Source organism: Suncus etruscus, chromosome 17, assembly GCF_024139225.1.
Source record: "Suncus etruscus isolate mSunEtr1 chromosome 17, mSunEtr1.pri.cur, whole genome shotgun sequence".
NCBI lineage: Eukaryota > Metazoa > Chordata > Mammalia > Eulipotyphla > Soricidae > Suncus > Suncus etruscus.
Genome location: NC_064864.1, coordinates 44,728,134 through 44,747,479, shown reverse-complemented (window position 1 = coordinate 44,747,479; position 19,346 = coordinate 44,728,134). Strand labels below are relative to the sequence as shown.

The window sequence follows — 19,346 nt, the reverse complement described above, 5'->3', positions numbered from 1 at the left end:
AGGCCCTACCACTGTGCCATCTCTCTGGCCCATGGCCACTGTTTTAAAAACTCGTCCATGGAGTTAGAAAGCAGAAGGCTGTTTTCCTAACTTCCACCCATTCCCCATTCCTTCCCCCCCCCTCTTACTCTCTCTTCTTGGGCTCAGTCTTACAGTAATTGTTATAAAATGTTTTATATGATTCCACAGACATTCCTGTCCCCCAGCCTCAAATATTTTTATCTTTTAAAGATTTTGTTTTATTTTGTTTTGGGGCCACACCCAGTGACATGAGGGGTTACTACTGGGTTACTCAGAAATAGCTCTTGGAGGGGCCAAAAAGATAGTATGGAGGTAGGGTGTTTGCCTTGCATGCAGAAGGATGGTGGTTCAAATCCCGGCATCCCATATGGTCCCCTGAGCCTGCCAGGAGCGATTTCTGAGCATAGAGCCAGGTGTGACCCAAAACATACAAACAAACAGAAAAAAAAAAAAAAGAAATAGCTCTTGGCTTCGGGGGTGACCATATGGACACCAGGGATTGAACCCAGGTCTGTCCTGGGCAGCCGCATGCAAGGCAAATGCCCTACCACTGTGCTATTGCTCTGGCCCCTTATAAAGATTTTTCTAGTAAAAGCACAAGGTCTTTGTTTCTGCTTTTAGTCTAGCTGGCAATTCTCAGGGCTTATTCCTAGTGGTGCTCATATGTGGTGCTGAAAATCAAACCCGGATTGGCTACCTGAAAGACAAGCACCTCACCACCCACTGTACTCCCTGGACCCTCAGGGTTTCTTTTCAAGGCCACAACTATTAACTGCAGAGGCTCAAGACAATTTGATTGGACTGGGTGGGAGGTACTAATTAGGACAGAATATAATTGAAATATTTGCCTTATCCAAATTTCATACTTTATCACAAATACGAATCTTTGTTTAGACTACTTTGAGATTTGAAATTCTCTAGCCTGGAAACTCTCAGTGGTCTTAGTAAAAGGTCTGTGTGCACTTTCTTGGGGGTCTTTTTGTTTGTTTGTTTGTTTGTTTGTTTTTTGGGCCACACCCGTTCGATGCTCAGGGATTACTCCTGGCTATTCGCTCAGAAATAGCCCCTGGCTTGGGGGTACCATATGGGACGCCGGGGGAGCAAACTGTGGTCCGTCCTATGTTAGCTCTTGCAAGGCAGACACCTTACCTTTAGCGCCACCTTCCCGGCCCTGGGGGTCAGTTTTGCTAGTGGGTGAATAAACTGAGTCCCAGAAGAAACTACTCAGCAGTGTCAACAGGAACTGGTGGCCAGCAAGTGAAGAAGAGAGATTCAAAGTCACCTAGATAGAATCCACCTAGACCTGGACCTCCTCGTTATGTTGTTTTGGGTAATGTTCTTAATGTATTTAAACCTGTGTCTTGGTTAAAAATGGAAACATGATGTCAGCCCTTCACAAGAGAGGTGATGGAGATAGAAATGATAATAATGGGGGGTGAGGGTTATAGCAAGCCTGCTTGGGTCCTGGGTTTGATACCTGATACCAAGTATGTACGTGCATGTACATACACAAGAAATAAAACTATGCTTCGGAGATAATTCCATTGTACAATCTGACCCCCATTTGTTTGTTTGTTTTTGGTGTTTGGGGTCACACCTGGCAGCGTTCAGAGGTTACAACTGGCTCTACGCTCAGAAATCGCCCCTGGTAGGCACGGGGGACCATATGGGATGACGGAATTAAAACCACCATCCTTCCACATGGAAGGCAGACACCTTACCTCCAGGCTATCTGGCTATCTCTCCAGTCCCCTGACCCCCATTTGATCCCTGACATTACATAGGCACCCCTGAGTATCCATCACCAGGAGTGATCCCTGAGTGGAATCAGGATAAGCCCTGAGCACTGCTGATCTAAGACCCTTCACCATCCCCCCAATAAAGATGAAAGGCAGCTATAATCTGCTGTGTAGGAACTTTCATCCGCTACACATATCAGTGGATGAAATGAACCTCTGGGCTCATTTCCCCCTCAAAAACAAAACAAATTCCCCCCTCCCTTGTGCAGGAGGGAATGGGAGACTCTGGGATAAAAGTGGGATAATATTACAAAATGACCTCTGCCAGCCTGATTCTGGTGTTGTTTCCATGGTGGTGCAGAAGGGCATGGAGGGTATGCTGATATGCTAACTTCGCTGGCAGAGCTGGGCAATCCTGAACCTTCCTTTCTCCAGAGGCTACCAAGTCATGCCTAATGCCCAAAGGGAACCAAGAAGCCCAGAGTCTGCCGGTGCAAAGCTGTGTGATCAAAAGAAGCAAAGTGACCAAGGAAATGAAAACAGGAATCCACCGCTTTAGGAACAGAGAAGAAAGCATGCTACACCTCTACCCTAGGACCTGGTAAACGGATTCTCTAATCTCAGAGCGCCCTCTGCTGGGGCTAAGGTCCCAGACTTTGTAGGGGGGAAGTGAAGTCTGGGTCACCTGGGCTCTCAGAACATGGAATCAGGGTCTAGAAGTAGGCAGTTTTTCCATTTATTGAGTGATAAGTGTTTTAGCTTCCATTACAGGTGGCAGGTGGTTGTAAAAGCAGGAAGAGCTGATATCCCCCAATGGACCTCTTCACCCAATCCACTCCCTCCCTCAGGTAGTACCCTGGATGGAAAGGAAGGGCAGCTCCTCCTCCAGAGGGTGGAGGTGATAGGAACAGGGCCAAACATCAAGAAAGAAAAGGAGTAAACATGAGTTGAGTTCTGCAGAGTGTTGAAATGCGGACTGCCCTGTATTAAAACTGTACAGCTGGGGCCCAGTTGCCTTCCAGGTGTTCTAGTCACCTTCAGATGCCACAGGCGGGTAAGCACCATCCCACAGCAGGTGTGCTCTGTCAGAGGTTCCCCAGGAGCTCTGGAGTGGGAATGCTGGCTCGGCCTTTGGGGCTTACGTTGGGATAGGAGGGTGGAGTGTTTCTATTTGAGGTGTTGATATCAGAGCAGACAAAGAAATCTTCGGTTTGAGCCTAAAGATACTCACATGATCATTGGGGGGGGGGTAGGTGGGAGGTTGGCAGAAACAGGCCAGGACACTCCTTTGTTCTGGACCTATAATATCCTGTGAGATGTTGGGGAGAGCCCTGAGTGTCCCTCAGTCTCGTTCTTGAGATCCAGGGGCATGCTCTGAGTGAGGAGTGATGGTACTGTCAGAAACAACTTGGCTGGTGGAAGTGTTTCAGAGAGGGAAGAAGGCCTGTCACCTGAATAACAGGTGGCAGGTGGCAGGAGGCTGGGAAGGGAAGACAAAGGCAGGCTAGGCCAGATGTCTGCCCCTGGCTTCCTGGAGGGTATGTACACATGCAAATACACACACACACAAACACACACACACACACAAATACACACATACCATGTACATATCTGTGTAACCTTACAGGAAGAGGAGAAAGGGAAATGTGGCCTGCACCCTGAAACCAGAGAGGAGAGAGAAAGATTATGGATGCCTCTCCCAGCCTAACAACTGCTGGTCTCGATGGCTGCTCCACTCTGCCAGGTCCTAGACAGAGGCAAGGCTCCATTAAGTGGTCGCCCATGGAAGTCAGGGAGGGGAATGAGGACTCTCACGCTCCTTCAAAGCCCCTTGTTGTAGTAAGCCACTTCAATGCTGGGATTTCGCTCATGTATCTGAGCTCTGAGCTCTGGTTCCAGCCTGCTGACATGGATGGAGCTGCAAAAGAACAGTAGGGCAGGCTCAGTGTGCCCAGGATCTGCCCTGCGTAGGCAAAGGGAACACTGATCCTCCTCCCAGGTCAAAAACTCCCCTTGGATTGCCAAAGGGCCCAGTGTGCCAACAGTACTCCACCCCCAAATCTGCTGTGTACAGCCTGGTTTCTGCCATGAACACATCAAGTGACTTTCGGGTCAGCTGGTTACCAAGATGGGGAGACCTGCCCGGAGCCTTCAGTCAAGCCTTCTATAGCACTTACCTTCTCTGGGGGAACAGGGCGCAGCACAGGGGCGTGGCAAACACCAGGCTGGGGGACAGAGTGTTGGAAAGGTTTGTAAAGCTGTTCCCCCTGATGGACCCTCCACCATCTCCAGAGAGCGCCAGGTTTAGAGATTGATGAAATCCTGCCTGGCACTGGAATCTGGCTGAGGCAAGAACCACATTAGCTGGAGCCCCCCTCAGCCAATAAGTAGCTGAACCAAGAATAAATGTGCATAGAACTCCAGACTGGTTCTCCAAAGTGTATTTCCATGGTTTCCTTTTATAAACATGAGAACCCCTTTATCCACTCTCTTGGCCACTCAGGGTACCACCAACATGTATGAATGAGTAATGAACAAAAATCTTATTTACTTATTAATTTTACTTGGGGATTTTGGGTCACATACTCAATCTGTATTCAGGAGTGATTGACCACATGTAGATTAAAAGTAAAGTCTATCTGTGGGCCTGGAGAGATAGCACAGCGGCGTTTGCCTTGCAAGCAGCCGATCCAGGACCTAAGGTGGTTGGTTCGAATTCCACTGTCCCATATGGTCCCCCGTGCCTGCCAGGAGCTATTTCTGAGCAGACAGCCAGGAGTAACCCTTGAGTATCGCCAGGTGTGGCCCAAAAACCAAAAAAAAAAAGTAAAGTCTGCTCCTATACTATCTCTTCAGTCTGAAAACAAACATCTTAAAAGCAAGACAAAGGCCACTCAAGCCCACCCCCAAGAAGTACCTGCACACTTACCAGAAGCCCACAAGCCCCACCTGCAGGGGTGCTCCCAGCCAGGGACGACGCTGTAGGGAGACAGACAAGAGAACGGAACCTGGCCTTTGCCCCCTAAATCCCACCCTATTCACCCACTTTTTTCCTTTCTCCCAAATCCATAGCCAACTCTGGACATCTAGATTCCCCTCATTCCAGCCAGACCTGTATGACAACAAGCTTTAGTGCCTCCTCACCTGGTCTGGCCTCCCTTTGCCCATTCTTTGCCCCTTTTGCTCCCCTCACCTATCTATGAGCTATTTTCTTTTTCTTTTTCTTTTTTTTTTTTTTTGTTTGTTTGTTTGTTTTGGTTTTTGGGCCACATCCAGCTGCGCTCAGGGGTTACTCCTGGCTCTGAGCTCAGAAATCACTCCGGGCAGGCACAGGGGACCATATGAGATACGGGATTTGAACCACTGTCCTTCTGCATGCAAGGCAAACGCCCTACCTCCATGCTATCTCTCCGGCCCTCATTTTTTTTGTTTTGTTTTGTTTTGGTTTCTGAGTCACATCCAGAAGTGCTCAGGGCTTACTCCTGGTTCTGTACTCAGGGATCACTCCTAGCGATCTCTGGGGTCCATATGTGCTGTCCCTTTCCCAGCATAGTCCCTATCTATACCCCTTTCACTCTCTGCTGAAGCAATAAGGATCACCACTCTGGGTTCCTCTAACTGGGAACTCAGCTTAACAAATAAGCCCATATGGGCATTTCTGTTCTATGCTTCCCCAGCCTAGTCGGCATGTGTAAGCCTGTGTGTCACTTGGTGAGGAACAACACGAGCATGTTGTGACTAGAGGAGTTTATCTCTGGGAGTGTCAAGGCCTAAGTGAATTGTTTCCTCCTTCCTTTTTTTGTTTGTTTGTTTTTGTTTTTGTGTCTCACCTGGCAGCGCTCAGGGGCTACTCCTGGCTCTATGCTCAGAAATCGCCCCTGGCAGGCTCGGGGGACCATATGGGATGCCAGGATTCGAACCACTGTCCTTCTGCATGCAAGGCAAACACCTTACCTCCTTACGGCCTTATCTCTTCGGCCCCCTATTTCCTTCCTTTCATGATTTCCTCTGCTCTTAAAGCTCCTCACCCCAGTCCAGATTTTTGGGGTTTTTTTGGTTCGGTGTCAGGAGTCAAACCCACGGCCTCACACACACAAGAAGAATGCCATTCTGTTGAGTCACACCCTGGCTTATTCCTGCCCAGCAAAGGGAGGAGGAGGTGGCAAGTCTTAATCTATTAATTGGAGGCCAAATAGGAGAGAGGGCACCTAGTTACATTTCCAGCCAAGGGAGGTGAGGGAAGCCTTACTTACCTTGAGAAAGTCCTTCTTCTCCAGAGTGTTCATAATCACAGGTGGGATGGCTGAGGGAAGGAATTGGAGGGGATTAGTGGAGTTACTCGGGATCTTATGAAAGGAGTGGCTTCCTCTCCTCTGCAGAGTTTCACAGCCCCTAGAATCCTCAACCCCCAGGACTTCTACTTTCTCTTAGAGCTGTTCAGACCCCAAGTGCTACCCTGGCTCACCCATAGCTGGAATTGCCATGCAGATTCTTGAGACGACCACCTGGAAGATCCCCTGCTGGGCAGCAGTCACAGAGTGGCCCAGCCGCTGACCAGCCTCATCTGTTATTGGGATACCCACCTGCAACTCCCTGGGAAAAGAGAGAATGGGTTAGACCTATAAGTTCCTGACCAGTTCTTTCCTGGAATCCCCTTTTATAGTCTATTATTTTGTTATGTTCTGCTTTTGGAACACACATAACAGTTCTTAAGAATCACTCCTGGAGTTGCTCAGGGGACCCTATGTGGTACTGGGGTTAAAAATGGGATTCACTGCAAATAAGACCTTAACCCCTGTGCTAGCTCTCCAGTCAATCCTCAGATAGTTAAGATTCAAAGGCTGCTTCTCCCAGACCTGGATCCCAACCTAAGACTGAGGGCCAGAGGCTTGAGTGTTAATACAGTGGGCAGGTAGCTTGCCTTATATGCTGTCAACCTGGGTTTGAGGTTTGATCCCCACCATCCCATATGGTCCCCATGCATGCCAAGACTGATTCCTTAATGTAGAGCTAGGAGTTATCCCTAAACATTGCATACACACACACACACACACACACACACACACACACACACACACACACACCAGGAAGAAGTGTTCCCACTGTGGGCTCATATGTGGGGTGAGCTAAGCCTCATGTATCCAGCAGCATCAATGAGGCTCCCCTCATTGGTCTTGGTCTCCCCTGAAGACACTCACCTCTGCCTCATGAGGGGGATATTGATGCAGTTGGCAGCAGCCACAGCAGCAAAGGGCACGAACCTGCCCACTAGTGGAGGCAGGTGCTAGGGAGGAAGGAAGCCATTGAGGGGCCCTAAGGGCCAAGAAAGATAAGAGAGATGGGAGCAGCAGGTTGGGGGAAAGTCTGGTGCAGGGATGGGGAAGGAGGATGTAGAGAAAAGGCAACTAGAAGTTGCATGGTAAAGGGGCTTTTACCTTGGTGAGTGACTTGAGTCCCAGAGCTGTGGCCACTGCCCCAGTCGTGGCACTCACATACGCTGTCCCCAGCTGCCTGTGGGAGGCAGGACCAAGGGGTGGTATGTAACCCAGAGGGGGGATCCTTCTACCAGGGACAGGCTGAGTCCAGAAACCCCAATTTGACAGGAGGCATGGGACAGAGGCCTCACAGTGGAATGTAAACCCACCCTACCCCAGGATCCAATTGTCTGGAAGCCCCAATCCCCTGTGCGAAAAGGAGCAGTGGGTCCCCCAAAGCAGAATGCCCCACACTCAGGCCAGGAAGGTAAGGGAGGGGCCTTCCTGCAGAAATGGGTGAGAGCAGCAGAGATGACAGTCCCGGTCCTGCTGCAACTTTCTGGGGACTTGGCTCACCCCATGCTGATAGGAGCATCACCGCTGCGGTTGGAGTAGTTGACGATGGCGTTGAAGGACTGATTGACCCACTGCCAGAACACCACGGTGGGGGTCTTCCTGATGGAACAGAACACTTATTTCACCCCCTTGTCAGAGTCCTTCAACCATCATGAAACCCATAAACTTATTCCCATACTCCCAAGGGACCCCCAGAAGATAAGGATCTGCCCTTGTGACACCCACTGAGTCACAGACACCACTAAGTCACTGACCCACTCAGGATGAAAGAACCTGTGGCCTGAGTGCAGAAGAACAGAAGGATTAGGGAAGCGGCTCTCCTGGCCTGCTGGCCCAGAGAGAGGACACCCAGTCCTCAAGCCCCCCACATGGGAGACATGCCTGTAGAATGTAAGCATGCAGCCGGTGATGGTCATGTTCATGGGCACCTGCGCTGACATTCGGCCGATCAGGACCAGCTTCTCCCCCGTGTCGGGGTGGAAGGCAGAATCATACACATACTTGGCACGCCACAGCTGGTCTTCAGTGAGTCCTGGGCTCACCACGCCGGCCCTACAGAGGTTGGCAGAAAGCAGACAGGACATTTTAGAGAGCAAATCTCCCCCTCCCCAAAAACCCATTGGGGATCCAAATCTTTATTTATAGGGATCCAGGAAACTTGGGGCCCAGTCTCAGAATAAAGGAGCTTCTTTTATTTATTTATTTATTTTTTTATAAAGGAGCTTCTTGTCTCAAAGGGAAGAGGTCAAACTTCCCAGAAGTGAGGGGCCCTACTTCTACTTTCTTTCTAGTCATTTAAAGAAAACTGCACTTTGGGCTGGAAAAGGGATGGTAGTCAGGGCATTTGCCTTACACACAATCGACCTGGGTTTGATCACCGGCACGGAAATGGTTACCAACCCTACCAGAAATAATCCCTGAAATTAGAACTAGGAGTAAACCCTGAGTATGGCTTAGTTTGTGTTCCCTAACAGAGATAGAAATAAAAAGAAAGAGAGAAAAAGACATAGAAAGAGAGGAGGGAGAGAGAGGGAGAGAGAAAAAGAGAGAGAGAGAGAAAGAGAGAGAGAGGTTCTCTTTTACATATACACAAAATGCTGCTGGGTTCTGGATAAAGTTTGTTTTCTCAATAGTAAAACATGGATGTGGAGGTGCATGAAAGCAAGAAGGATACCTTCTTTCTTCCTTGGAATTTTGAATGGTTCTACGGGGATTCCAAAAGGGATGCAGACTCCAAAGACTAGTGATTTCTAATCTTGTCATAACTACAGACCAGTCCTAGTCTGCCAATCAGCAGGTGAAAACCATTCTTCTTTTTGTTTGTTTGGGGTTTTTTTTTTGTAGCCACTCTTGACAGCCAAACACTGCAAGGCTCCTAGCTCTGCACTCCAGAATTTCTTTTTTGTTTGTTTGTTTGTTTATTTGTTTGTTTTTGGGTCACACCTGCCAGTGCTCAGGGGTTACTTCTGGCTCCACGCTCAGAAATCACTCCTGGCAGGCACAGGGACCATATGGGATGCCGGGATTTGAACCAATGACCTTCTGCATGAAAGGCAAACGCCTTTCCTCCATGCTATCTCTCCGGCCCCCACGGAATTTCTATTGACAGTGCTCAAGGGACCATATGGAGTGCTGGGGATTGAACCCTGGTGGGCACATGCAAGGCAAGCACCTTACCACTACTGCTCTGGCCCCTTATAGGGCTTTTGACATATACAACATCCCTGACCTTAACCATCAATTATACCTTCTCAAGTTCAAATCCTAAAGTCCTTTCTTCCATTCTGTGCCACAAGAAACCACAGGAGGACTGGGGATGAGAGTCCTGAGGAGTCAGACAGGATCACCCTCCACACTGGGGAGACAGGGAAAGAATCCCTAGGGCCCTGGGTCAGAGGTCACCTGTAGTTCTGCACGATATTCCGGGAAGCTTCTAGCTGCTCCGAAGATAGTAGCAGATTCCGGGGATCAGTAACAGTGAAGAAGTGCCGGGCTCTGCCCAGGAAAGTGCTTTGGTCCCATCGAGGTTCCTGGATGTTAATATCTAAGGGCAACTCGCCCATTTTCTGCAAAGCAGGAACCAGGATCAGAGGCCTCCAAGCAGGAGGTCCAACGGTTCAGCTGGGAACCCTAGCCAGTTCCCAGGACCTACTGCCAATCCCTTAGAGCTCAAGGTGACTTCAGATAGGTAAGCAAGGGGTGGGGGAGGAGCTGTTTTCCAGCCCTTGTCCAGCAGCAGCACAGGAGGAGGGTAGGGGTGAAAAGCCAACAGCAAAGCAGATCTTTCATGCTCATGCCGGCCGGGCCAGTGAGACTTTTTCACTTAGGTATGTGGTTGATAAATGATGAGCCAAAAGCTCAGCTCCTGCTCTGTGTGCACAGAACTGTGTGACATGCATGACACATACATGCTCGCAGCTGTTCTCAGCCCCAGCTGCCTTAAGACCTAATTACAACTTCCCCAGGCTGTTAAGAAAGATGTATAAAATCATCCCACACCCTGGCCCCAGACAGGAGAAAAGCCAAGGCTCATTGGCCACGCCTGGATATATATCTTCCAGATCTCCAACAGGGGACACAGGCCAACCCGGGATGCACACCAGTAGGTATGCGCCGGCCTCCATTCTAGACCCTTTTCCCTCCACCTCCTCTGAACCGCCCAAGATCTTCCCTCTTTTCCAGCAGAACTGGCCCAGACCCCTCCAAGCACCTCCTGCGAACTTCCAGCTTCCAGAAGGGCAGGCATCAGCATATGCACAGAGCACAGAACAAAGCCAGACCAGTCATCTGGCTATGTGGGGCAAAATCCTGCAGAATGACTAATCCTCTCCAACCACACTTACTTCCTCCCTCCCAGGCAGGCACACCCTCCCCTCCTCACATACTCACACACACAAAGACACAACATACACACCCTCTACAGATACACAACAGGGGTGGACACGCCCTGCATACCCTGGCTTGCAAAGACCGCTATTTATGCGCGCGCAAACACACACACACACACACACACACACACACACACACACAAGAATCCATCACTTGCAGCACTAGAGTGTAGGAGCAGCCCCACCCTAATCCCCCTCCTCCACCACCCATGCCCCAAAGACAGCCTCAGAGCTGGAAATTCAGAACCCGAAAGGTAAGGGAGCATGCTTCAAGCAGCCTCCTATTCCCCGATCTTCAACCCCACAGCCCTAACTCCCCACTCGCCCCGCACAGCCTGCTGCACTCACGCACTCCAGCGTCCTGGGGCTCCTACGCTCCCGGCCTTAACAGCTGTCAAATCCCGCCTTCCTCTCGGCTCTGCCGACTCGCTCCCGCCCATCATTTTACGTAAGAATGACGCAGTCAGCTGAGGGGCGGAGCTAAACGAGAGCGTCGGTCCGGCGTGCTCGAGGATTGGCTACTCAGGGCCACGCCCCATCTCGGCCCTTTAGAACCCGCCCCGGCGCTGCCGCCGGAGCCATAGGAAGGCGAGGATCTGTGTTGGCCACGCCCCTAGAAAGAAGGGCGGAGGCGAGGGCACAGTGCCCTCTGCTTGCAGTCCCCTGGCTGACCTCGGGAGGCACCCCGCCTCTGCTGTAAGGGGTCCCCGGGATGCTGGTCTGCGGGGCCTGCCGCGCCCAGGCAGGGAGGAGTGGTTCTTGGATGAAACGCCCCCAGACTCGGGTTACCGCCCGGCTTGTTTACTTGGCTGCTTGACATAGGTCTTGCCTACTCCACCTCATTATTTGCACCCCCATTCTTCTCTGCCTATGCCCCTCCTGTGCCTAGGTCCCCCAACGCTTTTTCTCTTCCCAGGCCTGCTGTGTTACTGATCAATTATTGCACCCCACCCTAGGGTGTGACCTGGTGATAGTATATTTCTTACTTGGTATTCTGCTCCCACCCTAGGGTGGTACCTGATTCTTGTCAATAAAAGCAAGGGTCTGAGGAAGGCAGGGGCTCATTCTTAGGTCTTCTTCCACTGAGCTGCACTCCATTTTAGGAGCAGAAGCTTTTGTGGTTTGAGTTCTTTGCTTGAGTGCTGGATTTCCTGACCCCATTCTTGTACCTTTTCACTGTGTGAATTATTTTCTGCGGAGCTCTACAACTAGAACTGTTCCCCCTGATTTAATCGGACAGGGGAATGGGAACTGCCTTTTCTGTCTGGGAGCTCGGTGGGAATCAAACCTTAACCAATCTCCTAGAGAAATTGACACTTGACAGGCCTTCTCCTTTCTCCCTAACTCCACTAGATTTGAAAAGTTCCCAATCTCCTTATACCACCACCAATCTGTGCCACCAGACATTAATTAGCTCCATTTCCTTCCCCGGGTGTTTTTGGAAGGTAGAAAGCTCAAGGCACCTCTGTTCTACACCCAATACATGAAAAAGGAGCTTCCACCCCTTGGGTGCAGGGCCCAGCCTCCCCTTTGCACCCTGTGATCTTGCCATTTCTGGGTGGCCTGAGTGGCACTCTTTTTGATGGGGCTCGCCAAACCTGCACCCACAGCTCTCCTGTTTCCCCGTACTGTCCCCCAGCCACACTCCTGCCCAGGGGTCACTATCCAGGAGATCTCAGTGGTGACTGTGGAGCAGTGTCTGGAGAAAAGGACTTCTGGGTTTTCCCAAGGCTGAACAGGGGCAGCTCCAGTGGGACGTTCCTGTCTAGTGGCCACGATCCCAGGGGGGAATCCACAAGCCGAGTAGGTCAGCCAAGGGAGGAGGTGGGTCCCCCTAGCCAATAGGAGCCTGGGGCTGCTCCGGCCCGCCCCATCCAGGTCCTGGAGCCGGCGGGTTCCCCCACTGCTGCAGTCCGCGCCCCGCGGGCGGGCGGGCGAGGCCGGCAAGGGCCCATTCGGAACCAGGTGACTGATGGGTGGGGTGGATGGAACTGGGCTAGGAGTACTTCTGGGTCCCAGAGTGACTCTAAGGGAATGAATTGAGTCCGGGTTTGGGGCAGGATGCTGGGGGGTGGGGGTTGTCAGTCTTCCCAGCAGCTCTGAGAGGGGTCATGCGACCACTGAAGGGGAGGCAAGGGAAGATGAAGAGCGGCAGGGAGCTAGGGAATCCCTGGGGCCACAGAATGTGGGACCCTGGACGGCATCTCCCTCAGTCCTGAGCCCCAAGAAAGGTGGTGTAGAACTGTTCTCACCCCAGCGTGGGTGCAAAACACCCCAGCTCCTCTCTACTGAGAGCAGTAAAGAGGGAAGGAGATATTGGGGTGAATATCGCTGAAAGCCCACCAGCTAGCTATCTGGACAGCGATTCTTGGCCAGAGATAGAGAGAAGGGGAGGCCCCAACGCTTGGAAGGACAGAATGCACAAGGCAGGGAGGCAGCAGAGGATGGGAGTTCTGGGGGTTCAGAGAAGGCCTCCCCACTCACACACTTCCCCAACCTCTGCTCTCTCTGTGCAGGTCTGGACCAACCATGGTGGGGTGCTACGGTTGCTGAGACATTTCCCCACACAAGAGAAGGCTTATGGAGCCCAAAGCCCACCAGAGCCGGCCCCTTCAAGACTAGGGGCTCCTTCCCACCCTAGGGTGCTACGCAACAGCATGGCGCAGAAGTTCGTGGTGGGTGAGCCCCAGGGCCCCGGAGACCTGAGCTCCAGCTCTCTCAGTTCCCTCTCCTCCCACTGCCACCTGCCTGGCGACTCCGTGGGCTCCGCAACACGATACCTGCTGAAGAAGCAGCAGCGGCTGCTGAATGGGCCCCCGCGCGGAATCCGAGCCTCCTCGCCCATGGGGCGAGTCATCCTCATCAACTCCCCCATCGAAGGTGGGGCCAGGGAGCAATCGGTGAGGGTGGGGGACAGCGGGCACCGAGCAGGTGGTCATAGACCCCTCTGGAGTCTATAGGGTGTGGGGTGTGGGTTTCTGGAAACCCAGGTCTTTTTTTGGTGGTTGTTTTGTGGTGGGGCGGGCACTCAAGAGTTGGGGGAAAACCCGAGTAGTGTTGAAGTTCCTGGGAAGGCACCTGGAGCTCCTGCATGCAAAGCCTGCTCTCCAGCACATGCTGGCAGACAGATTAAAGACTTCAGGTGCAGAAGGAAGAGAGTAAATATGGGGCCGGAGAGATAGCATGGAGGTAAAGTGTTTGCCTTGCATGCAGAAGTTTGGTGATTCGAATCCCGGCATTCCATATGGTCCCCTGAGCCTGCCAGGAGCGATTTCTGAGCATAGAGCCAGAAGTTACCCCAGAGTGCTGCCAGGTGTGACCCAAAACAAAGAGAGAGAGAGAGAGAGAGAGAGAGAGAGAGAGAGAGAGAGAGAGAGAGAGAGAGAGAGAGAGAGAGAGAAAATGTCCCAAGAGAAGTGTGACTGTGGAGGGCCAGGAAGGCATCCTGGAAGCTGGACCCTGGAGGAGAGGAAAGCTGAATTTATGAATTTATTCCTTAGCACCATCTCATTTACACCTACTACCTCACATTCCATACTGGCCCTGGTCCTGCTGTAAAGGTCCTAGAGAAGTATAAGGTTTAATCTTCACCTTCCAGAAATGCTAGTGAGGCTGAAGAGATAGCTCAAAGGGCTGCAGTACATGCTTTGCATGCTTGGGTGGCCAGATAGTACAGCAAGTAAGGCACTTGCTTTGCACACAGCTGACTCAGGTTTGATTTCCTGAGCTCCTCCAGGAGTGATCTCTGAGCACAGATCTAGGAATCACCCCCAGAGCACTACTGCATATGGCCCCAAATTGAAAAACAAAACAGGAGGCCCAGGTTTGATCTTTTTCTTCTTTTTAATTTTTATTGTGATCAAAGTGAATTACAAGTCTTTCACAGTAATATTTAAGGTTCATACTGACAAAGAATGAGGGCCATTCCCACCACCATTGTTGTCCTCCCTCAACCCCTATTCCCAGCATGCATCCCATACCTCCCCCCCTCTTTGTCCCTTGGACTGCTAGTGTAAGAGGTCTCCTTTGTGTATAACTTGTTGTAGATTGGGTATTGATTCTGGTGTCTTTGACTTTGGGTGTGATGCTTAAATCTGATCATTTTTTATTTCCACTCAATGTTCATACAACTGTTGTTCCTAGTACTATCCATTTCCCCCCCTCATGTTATGAGGGAGAACAAGATGATTCAAGTTCTGTGGTTCTGTTGAAAAAAAGAAAAGAGGGCCCAGAGAGATAGCACAGCAGCGTTTGCCTTGCAGCAGCCGATCCAGGACCAAAGGTGATTGGTTCGAATCCCGGTGTCCCGTATGGTCCCCCGTGCCTGCCAGGAGCTATTTCTGAGCAGACAGCCAGGAGTAACCCCTGAGCACCACCGGGTGTGGCCCAAAAAACAAAAAACAAAAAACAAAAAAAAGAAAAGAAAGAAGAGAAGGGGCCGGGCGGTGGCGCTAGAGGTAAGGTGCCTGCTTTGCCTGTGCTAGCCTAGGACGGACCACGGTTCCATCCCCGGCGTCCCATATGGTCCCCCAAGCCAGGAGTGACTTCTGAGCGCATAGCCAGGAGTAACCCCTGAGCGTCACCGGGTGTGACCCCCCCCCCAAAAAAAAAAAGAAAGAAGAGAAAAAAATAAAAAAGGAAAAACAAAAACTAAAAACATCAGGGGCTGGTGAGGTGGCGCTAGAGGTAAGGTGTCTGCCTTGCAAGCGCTAGCCAAGGAAGGACCGAGGTTTGATCCACTGGTGTCCCATATGGTCCCCCAAGCCAGGGGCAATTTCTGAGCGCTTAGCGAGGAGTAACCCCTGAGCATCAAACGGGTGTGGCCGAAAAACAAAAAACAAAACTAAACTAAAAACATCAAAAGCAAACAAACAAAAAACAAGCAATGACAGCAGCAGCAACAAAAAAATTATCACCAAAACCACAACCACAAGAAAGAAAAGAAAAAAACTGAGAAGGTCTGGTAGGGCAAGGCTTTGTGGTTCATTTTTGTTTTGTTTTGTTTTGTTTTGCTTTTTGGTATAGGCATAAGACTATTGGGGACAAATTTGATCTTCAACACCTCATGAACTGCCAAACACCTTTGTATCAACCTCCGAGTACTGAGCCAGGAGCTGTCCCGTTAAGTACAAAACTAAGAGAAAGAAAGAAAGAGATGCCAGTGCAGGTGGACTTAGAGCAGAGTCCCCAGGAGAGCTGAGTGTAGAAAAACAAAGGCTGGCTTCAAACAGCAGGGAGATGGAGGGGCAAGTTCTTAGGGGACACCTGACTGCAATGACAGGTGTGAGGCGACAAAGGCAGATCCTAGTGAAGGTAGAACCTTGAATGCCAGAGGGTAGAGGGTGGAGGGTAGCTCAGCTGGGCCTCCTGGGCAGGACCAGATGAATGTCTCCTGTTCGCCTCTGCTCAGCCATCAGAACCTGCACTCTTGGCTGCTTCGCACACTAGACTTTTCAGTCCTTACCCTTTCCCCTCAGCCAGCTGAGCACCTCCCTGCCCTGCCAGGGTCTACCCAGTAGCCCAGCCTGCTCCCTCTTCCTTCGTCATCCTTGGCCTGACTTCACAGTAGCAGCAGGAAGTGCTTGGGGCCACCACTTGTCATTATGGTCACAGAGTAGAAGTCCCCAGAGGAACTTGAGGCCTGGAAGGGAAGTTGAAGCCCAGCAGTGCCACCTTTATCAGCCCCACTTTATTAATAACTATCCTAGCCTCATTCTGGCTGAATAAGGATTCAGGACTATAGATTTTTTTGTGTGTGTTGTTGCTGTTGTTGTTGTTGTTGTTTTGGTTTTGGGGACACATCCAACAATTCTTAGGAGTTATTTCTGCCTCCACATTCAGGAATCATACCTGGCAATGCTCAGGGGAGGGGACCTTATGGGATGCCAGGGATCAAACGCAGGTCTGCCATGTACAAAACAAATGCCCTACCTGCTGCACTATTGCTCTGGCCTCAGTGCTATGTGCTGACAGAGAACCACCTCCATGGTAAGGAGATGGCTCAAGAAACTGGAGCAAAAGCTTTGGGGATTCTTTTGGCTTGTTTGTTTGTTTTTAGTTGGTTGGCTGGTGCTCAGGAATCCTTCTTGGCAGGCTCAGGGGATCATATGGATGCAAGTGATTGGACCCAGGTCAGCCAAGTGCCTTACCTACTGTACTATCACTCTGGCTCCTGAAGCACAAGTTTTGAATGTCAGAACCCTCAGCACTGCTGCGAGTGGTTTATAAGCAAGCAAACAAAAGATCCTCTTGTAGAAATTCTGAGATTACAGGTGCAGCTTGCAGAGAGAACAGCTCCTACTAGCAGCTGAGGTCTGGGCTATGGCCCTGACCAGCTGGCCCCTGGCCTATCTAGGCTGACCATCTCTGAGCCTCAACATCTCCTACTTCACTTCAGCCTGGAGTCCTCCGGCAAGTTCTTACCTAGACCTATGCAAGGCCTTAAGTGCCCCAGGAGAGAATGAGTGGGAAGTACAGGGGCACATGCATCACTGCGTGCAATCCCACAGCCGCCCCCCCAAACTCAGCTGAACCAGAGAAGCTCCAATAGCTTCAATCTAAACCCACCCTCGCTATTTGTCTCATTCATTACTCATTCATTCATCTACCCACCTACCCCCTCTTTTTTTTCAAAAACTACTTAGCGTGATCCCTGAGCACATAAACCCTGAGTGTGCCCCAATGCCCTGCCCCCAAAAACTACTTAGCAAATACCAAGCACTGTGAAACATAGTGGTGATACATAATTTTGAAAGAGAAGGAAGGTCAGGGGCTGGGGAAATAATTGAAGTGGCAGAACATGTGCCTAGTATGCATGAGGCCCTGAATTTAATTCCTGTACCACTAAACCTGAACCTGAATACCCATGAGTGTGGCCACTTTTTTTTTTTTTTTTAAAGAAGGAACCATGAAGGACTGAGCACAGATTTTGCAAGCTGGAGGTCTGGGTTTGATCCTGAATGCCTTATGGTTTCTCCAGAATCCCTGGGAGATCTCTGATCTCTGAGCCTCAACCCTAAACACTGCAAGCTGTGGCCCAGAAAGGGAAAGAGGAGGTTTAGTGGCTAGAGATGTCATACAATGGATAAAGGACTTGTCTTGCATGAGGTTGGTCCCAGTTTGATCCCTGGAATTATATACTCTTCTAAGCACCTCCATGAATGACCCACAAGCACAGAGCCAGTAGTATTAACTGAGTATAGGTGAGCCTGACTCAAAAACCTCCTCCCCCATCCCCCTAAAAGAAGATGCCTCCTGTGACTGAGCTAGAGAGAAGTGATAGAAAACAGAGAGTGAGGGTTTGAGTGGTGGTGCAATGGTAGGGCATTAACCTTGAACGCGGCTGACCTAGAATGGAGAACAGTTCAATCCCCGAGGTTCCATATGGTCCTCCAAGCCAGAAGCGATATCTGAGTGCATAGCCAGGAGTAACCCCTGAGCGTCACTGGGTATGCCCCTCCCCCCCCAAAAAAAAAAACAAAGAAAGAAAACAAAACAGAGAGTGAATCACAATAAGTCAAATAAGGGCCCGGAGAGATAGCACAGGGGTGTTTGCCTTGCAACCGATCCAGGACCAAAGGTGGTTGGTTTGAATCCCGGTGTCCCATATGGTCCCCCGTGCCTGCCAGGAGCTATTTCTTTTTTTTTTTTTTTTTTTTTTTTTTTGGTTTTTGGGCCACACCCGGTAACGCTCAGGGGTTACTCCTGGCTATGCGCTCAGAAGTCGCTCCTGGCTTGGGGGACCATATGGGACGCCGGGGGATCGAACCGCGGTCCGTCTCCTAGGCTAGCGCAGGTAAGGCAGGCACCTTACCTCCAGCGCCACCGCCCGGCCCCTCCAGGAGCTATTTCTGAGCAGACAAAAAAAAAAAAAAAAAAGAGAGAGAGAGAGAGCTGGGTGAGGCTCTGAGATGAGAGGAGAGGAGGGTTCTCAGGTTTGAAGAAAACACCAGTTTTGCTTGGTTAGGCTGTTGGGTTCTGTCCCCAAAAAGAACTGGTAATTCTTTTTGTTTTTTAATTATCTTGATTGAGGAAACTCCTGGTTTGCAAGAGTGCAAGTGCAAATGCTATTTAGAAGTAGAGAACTTGGTGAGTCTATAGGAAGCCCATGATCTCCATACTGAAAAAGTTCCATGGGACCTGCTGAGAGTCTGCAGGAGGGGCCCTCTCTAGGCGGGTGTTTCAGGAAGGCTCTCTGAGAGAGTAGCCCAGCAGTTGAAGGTCCAGGCCAAGGATTACAGAATTGTGAGCCTCAAAAGATCAGGAAGGGAAAGCAGAGGTGAGGTGAAGGGAAAGAGATAGGCACAAAGGAACCCAGGAAGTCTTCTTGAGTTTTTTTGGGGGGTGTATAGTTCCTTCTAGAGAAGTAGAAAAAGGGGTTGAAGTATTCAATCAAGGAGCCAGAGACTCTGGAGTACAGCAAGTAGAGAGTTTGCCTTGCACTTGCTGATCTGATTTGGTCCCCGGCATCCCATATGGTCCCCTGAACACCACCAGGAGTAATTCCTGAGCACAGAGCCAGGAGTAACTCTTGAACATGACTGGGTGTACCCCCCCCAAAACGGGGGCATAGAGCTAGCTGGAGCATGTGCCTGACATGTGGAAGGACTGGGCTCAATCTGCAGGTTGGCATGGTCCCCCAAGCAATTCCTGAGCACTGCCAGCTGTGGCTCAGAAACCAAAGTCAAAACCACAACGAATAGGGGCCAGAGAGATAGCATGGAGGTAGGATGTTTGCCTTGCATGCAGAAGGACATTGGTTCAAATCCTGACATTCCATATGGTCTTCCATGCCTGCCAGGAGTGATTTCTGAGTGTAGATCCTAGAGTAACCCCTGAGCGCTGCCGGGTGTGACCCAAAACAAAAC

General features: G+C 50.6%; 2 protein-coding genes across 3 annotated transcripts in view; one reads left to right on the top strand and one right to left on the bottom strand.

Annotated features, from left to right (window-relative positions):
- Positions 1-2,480: 2,480 nt before the first annotated feature.
- On the bottom strand, positions 2,481-10,915 carry SFXN3 (sideroflexin 3). Of its 2 annotated transcripts, none has more exons than XM_049764319.1 (11): positions 10,828-10,915; positions 9,494-9,657; positions 7,969-8,143; positions 7,592-7,686; positions 7,196-7,271; positions 6,959-7,044; positions 6,226-6,353; positions 6,014-6,063; positions 4,690-4,739; positions 3,938-3,985; positions 2,481-3,678 (listed from the first exon to the last, which is right to left on the bottom strand). In XM_049764319.1, the coding sequence occupies exons 2-11, from the start codon at positions 9,652-9,654 to the stop codon at positions 3,582-3,584; spliced, it is 966 nt and encodes a 321-aa protein (XP_049620276.1). In that variant the 5' UTR covers positions 9,655-9,657; positions 10,828-10,915; the 3' UTR covers positions 2,481-3,581. The 2 variants fall into 2 exon arrangements, with proteins under 2 accessions (XP_049620276.1, XP_049620275.1); XM_049764318.1 differs by having other exon boundaries at positions 10,832-10,899.
- A 2,140-nt stretch (positions 10,916-13,055) lies between these two features.
- Positions 13,056-19,346, top strand: part of PDZD7 (PDZ domain containing 7) — a 28,133-nt gene continuing 21,842 nt past the window's right edge. Inside the window, exon 1 of the mRNA XM_049790831.1 lies at positions 13,056-13,359. Within this exon, the coding sequence (XP_049646788.1) occupies positions 13,137-13,359 (223 nt within the window). The 5' untranslated portion in view covers positions 13,056-13,136. The remainder of the gene's footprint in view (positions 13,360-19,346) is intronic.

Excerpts from the sequence above, each read along its gene's own strand:
- SFXN3 (XM_049764319.1), bottom strand. The coding sequence starts at position 9,654 with ATGGGCGAGTTGCCCTTAGATATTAACATCCAGGAACCTCGATGGGAC. Across the intron at positions 7,687-7,968 it reads TGCTTACATTCTACAGGCAT|ACCCCCACCGTGGTGTTCTG; the intron begins GTCTCCCATGTG and ends TCCATCAGGAAG. Across the intron at positions 4,740-6,013 it reads AGAAGAAGGACTTTCTCAAG|CGTCGTCCCTGGCTGGGAGC; the intron begins GTAAGTAAGGCT and ends GTCTCCCTACAG.